The sequence below is a fragment of the Urtica dioica genome, chromosome 6 (assembly GCF_054948205.1).
Source record: "Urtica dioica subsp. dioica isolate 48M chromosome 6, U.dioica_male_clone48M_v1_H2, whole genome shotgun sequence".
NCBI classification, from domain to species: Eukaryota; Viridiplantae; Streptophyta; class Magnoliopsida; order Rosales; family Urticaceae; genus Urtica; species Urtica dioica.
The window spans coordinates 6,128,225-6,132,812 of NC_142761.1; the positions used below are offsets into that span (position 1 = coordinate 6,128,225).

Sequence of the window (4,588 nt, forward strand, 5' to 3'; positions counted from 1 at the left end):
ACGGTCGAATCTTTAAGTACACCTTGTCCCCGATCATGAAGGACTCATCCCTACGGTGCCGATCCGCTTTTGACGAGCCCGGAGTAGGTGCATCTTGAGATCATCGAGGATGTAATCGCGGTCGACGAGTTCTCGGTCCACCTCGGCCACCACGGCCGAACTCCGGACGTATCGAAGGACCGGTGGAGGGTCTCGACCATAAAGGGCTCGAAACGGGGTACATTTGGTCGCCGAGTGAGATGCGGTGTTGTATGAATACTCGGCCCACGAAAGCCAACGGGCCCAAGTACGGGGCTGCCCGAACGCAAAGCACCGAAGATACGTCTCCAAACACCGGTTGACCACCTCCGTTTGGCCATCGGTTTGAGGGTGGTACGGGGTACTCCGCTTCAACCCCACGCTTGGAGTCGAAAAAGTTCCGACCAAAAATGGCTCATGAAGATGCGATCCCGATCCGTCACAATCTCACGTGGAAGACCGTGTAAGCGAATCACTTCCCGAACAAAAATTGCCGCCATCGTTGTTGTCGAGAACGGGTGCTTCAACCCGAAAAAATGAGCATATTTACTAAGCCGGTCCACCACGACAAGGATCGAGTCGGAACCCTCGGACCTTGGCAACCCTTCAATGAAATCCATTGACACCGCATCCCACACATCTCCGGGGATCGGTAGTGGTTGAAGCAACCCCACCGGTGACATCGCCATTGTCTTGTTTTGTTGACATACGGCGCATTGTCGAACAAACTCGACGATGTCGTTTTTCATCCCGGTCCAATAAAGTTCCGCCGAAATCCGTTGGTAAGTCTTTGTTTCGCCCGCATGACCTCTCAAAGGCGAGCAATGGAAGTCCTTCATAACCTCCGTGAGTAACTTCGAGCTTTTTGGAAGCACGAGTCTTCCCTTGTATCGAACCAAATCCTCATCCACGGTGAACCCACTCGGAATCTCTTCTCCGGTCGCTACGGCTTGCTTAAGGTGACATAGGAACTCATCCAAGTCCAATTCCTTCTTTAGGTCCTCTCAATGAGTCGACACTGGAACCTTTATGGCTTGTATTTTGACTCCACCCGAAACCCATGAAAGAGCATCGGCCACTTGATTGCTTGCTCCGGTGCGGTATTTTACGTCGAAGGTAAAACCCATCAATTTCCGTACCCAATTTTGGTACTCGGCTCCGACCACCCGTTGCTCAAGAAGAAACTTGAGACTTTGTTGATCGGTGCGAACGGTGAATTTTCGGCCGAGGAGATACGGTAGCCACTTCGTCACGGCGAACACGATGACCATCAACTCTTTCTCGTAGATAGATTTCAAACGAGCTTTGACCCCGAGTGTTTGGCTAAGGAATGCAATGGGACGGTCGTGTTGGAGTAGAACCGCCTTTAGCCCGAAGCCGGACGCGTCCGTATCAACCATGAAGTCTTCCGAGAAGTCGGGGAGAGCGAGGACTGGAACCCGTGTCATGGCCATCTTAAGAGCTTCAAATGCCGAATCCGCTTCGTCCGTCCACCGAAATGCGTTTTTCTTCAATTGCTCGGTAAGTGGCCATGCAATCCGAGCATACCCCTCTACGAACTTTCGATAATAGCCGGTGAGACCAAGAAATCCCCTCAAGTCTTTCACGGTTCTCGGCTCTGGCCATTCTACCATGGCTCGAATCTTTTCCGGATCGGCTTCGACCCCGTCGCCGGTGACGATATGACCGAGATACGCTACTTAATCTTTCTCGAACTCGCACTTTCCCCGGTTCGCGTAGAGCTTGTTCTCGCGTAACACTCGTAGCGCGGTGGCCAAGTGCTCTCGGTGCGCCTCCGGACTCGGACTATACACCAATATATCGTCGAAGAAGACCAAGACGAATTTCCTCAAATACGGTGGGAAGAGGTCGTTCATGAGGGATTGAAACGTTGTCGGGGCGTTGGTGAGGCCGAAAGGCATCACTAGGAACTCGTAGTGCCCGTCGTGGGTTCGGAACGCCGTCTTCGGCACATCTTCCTCTTTCATCCGGATTTGGTGGTATCCAGACTTGAGATCTAGCTTCGAGAACACCTTGGTGCCGTGGAGCTCATCCAAAAGCTTGTCGATAACCGGTATCGGGTACTTGTGCGGCACCGTTATTTTGTTGAGTGCACGGTAATCGATGCAAAACCTCCATGAACCGTCCTTCTTCTTCACCAAAAGGACCGGACTTGCGAACGGACTTTTGCTCACTCGAATCACCCCGGCGGCGAGCATCTCCGACACGAGCCGGACCATCTCGTCCTTTTGCTCATGTGGGTAACGATACGGTCGTACGCTCACCGGAGCGCTTCCTTCGTGGAGCACGATCGAATGCTCATGATTACGCCTGGGTGGTAAAGTTTTCGGCATCTCGAACACATCTTGAAACTCTTTCAACATGGCCGGTGTTTCGGTCCCCTTGTATGCCTCTAGAGAATTTGACAAGTGGTTGAGCTCTATCGAAAACCCGGATCCTACTTTCCTAATCGTCTTCATCATGCACTTCAAGGACACGAGCGACCGACCGAGCGAGGGATCGCCTTTCAACGTAACTCGCTCTTTCCCCACCATGAACTTCGTGACTTGAGTTTTCCAATTTGTGTTCAGGAATCCAAGTGTTTCCAACCATTGGATCCCCAAGATGAGATCGGCGCTATCCTCATCGATCTCCCCAACCAAAAGAACACTCAACTCTTTGCGTTTACACCTATGGCCCGGATTCCATTTCTCGTCACGTCGGTAGCAAAGTCCCTTCTCTCGTTTCTTTTGTACCTCGGCTTCCGTCAACCTTCAGGGTTTCATTACCACCACGATGGCCTTATGTCCCTCCGTTTCCCGGGTTGCGGTTAGCTTTCATGCCCTCGGTCGCCAGAATGATCGGTCGGGCATTCCACGGCGGTCGTGATTGACTCCCTTGTCCATGGCCGCGGTATCCCCGGGCTCGGTTCTTGTTGTCGAGTAGTTGGGCTAGCTCCATTGCTCGTCCCAAACTCGTAGGCTTGAAGCAACGTAACTCGAGTTTGATATCCTCCTTGAGCCCTTCTAAGTACTTGCCCATTGCGAACGCGTCAGGAATCGGGTCCAAGGGTTCCGACAATTCCATGAACCGTCGAGTGTATTCGGCTACGCTCGTCTCTTGCACAAGCGCACTCCATTGCTCGTGTAACGATCCTCCGAAAACCGTTCGGAAATGTCGTAGAAGCCGAAGCTTCATATCTTCCCACGAGCCAAATCTTCGCGTCTTGTTCTCCCAACGGTACCAATTATACGCGTACCCTTCGAACGCCCACACGACATGTTCAATCTTCTCTTCGTTAGCGAGAATATAGTAATCGAAATAACGCTCGACTTTGGACACCCAAACATCGGGATTCGGTCCATAAAAAATTGGTAATTCCACGCGTCGAGTTCGAAACTCACCTCTCGTTCGTGGTGGATGATTGCCATACCTTCTGTAGTTCGCACCGTGGCGTTGGTTCATCGCCGGAGTGAGGAAATCGCCGGAGGAATTTCCTCACCCCATCGGTATTCCTCATCTCTCTCGTCGCGTGGCCATGGTCCAACGGGTCCGTGACCGTCTCTCGTTGCCCGTCTCCACTGATTCTCCGCTCGCGGACCTTCATTTGGATGTTCTTGACCCCTACCCGGTCCTGGAACGCCTTGGATATGAGCACGGTGGAGCCGATCATCATTCCAAACTTCTTTCATTGCCGGAGCAAGTCCTCTAAACCCTAGATCTCCTCCGGCCGTCACGCGCGGTTCGCCTGCCCATACAGCTCCCTCGCGCGCTCCCTGATTTCCTTCAGCCATCGCGCGCGGATCGCTCGCCCACACAGCTCCATCGCGCGCTCCCCATTCTCCTCCGGCAGTGAAATTCCCTCCGGCCGTCGCGCGCTGGTCACTCGGCCAAACACCTCCGTCGCGTGCTCTCAAGTCGTCCTCCTCGCGACTCTTAGATCTAGGTCTGAGAATCGCGCCGGATGTCGGGTTCACAGTCGACGAGGTCACACGATTCTGCAGATCTACTCCGTCTCCGATCACCACCGCCTTCGCTCGTGCATCTGGACGCTCTGGCGCGACTCGGCCGCCAGCCTCCGTCTCCGGCGAACTGGTTTGCGCGGTCTGGAGAACTCGCTCCACAAGCTTTGTGAGTTGAGCAAATTTCTCGTCTGAAGCGCGTTGGATCTCGTCGAATCTCGCCGTGACCTCGTTCCTCATTTCTTGCTGACTTCTTTGAACCTCTTGATTCGCGTTATGGATCTGTTCTCGGATCAATCCGATTTCTCCTTCTACGGCTTCGATCCTCGTCGTGTTGTTCTTCGCCGCCTTCTGACCGTACTGCTCTGATACCAACTTGATACGCCCTAGGTCGCCGGACTCGTCAAGATCGTAATTCGCCGGAAGACCTGCAATCAAATCCCACCTGCAACAGCCAAGCTCCGCTTGGAATTCTCACAATCTTAGCCAAGCTCCGCTTGGGATGTCTATTATAGCGTATAGAGTATTTGTAATGTAAATGTGTATAAGATAACAATGGTTATGGAGAAATGGGAATTGTATTGTTTGACTGAGAATCTCAAGGTACA

The 4,588-nt window shown here is 52.8% G+C and overlaps 1 protein-coding gene across 1 annotated transcript; it reads right to left on the bottom strand.

The window, feature by feature from the left end:
- Nucleotides 1-1,718: 1,718 nt before the first annotated feature.
- LOC149393142 (uncharacterized) lies at nucleotides 1,719-3,483 on the bottom strand. The gene is made up of 2 exons (XM_089617918.1): nucleotides 3,053-3,483; nucleotides 1,719-2,790 (listed from the first exon to the last, which is right to left on the bottom strand). Exons 1-2 carry the CDS (start codon nucleotides 3,481-3,483, stop codon nucleotides 1,719-1,721), a joined length of 1,503 nt encoding a protein of 500 aa, XP_089474044.1.
- Between the last annotated feature and the right edge of the window lie 1,105 nt (nucleotides 3,484-4,588).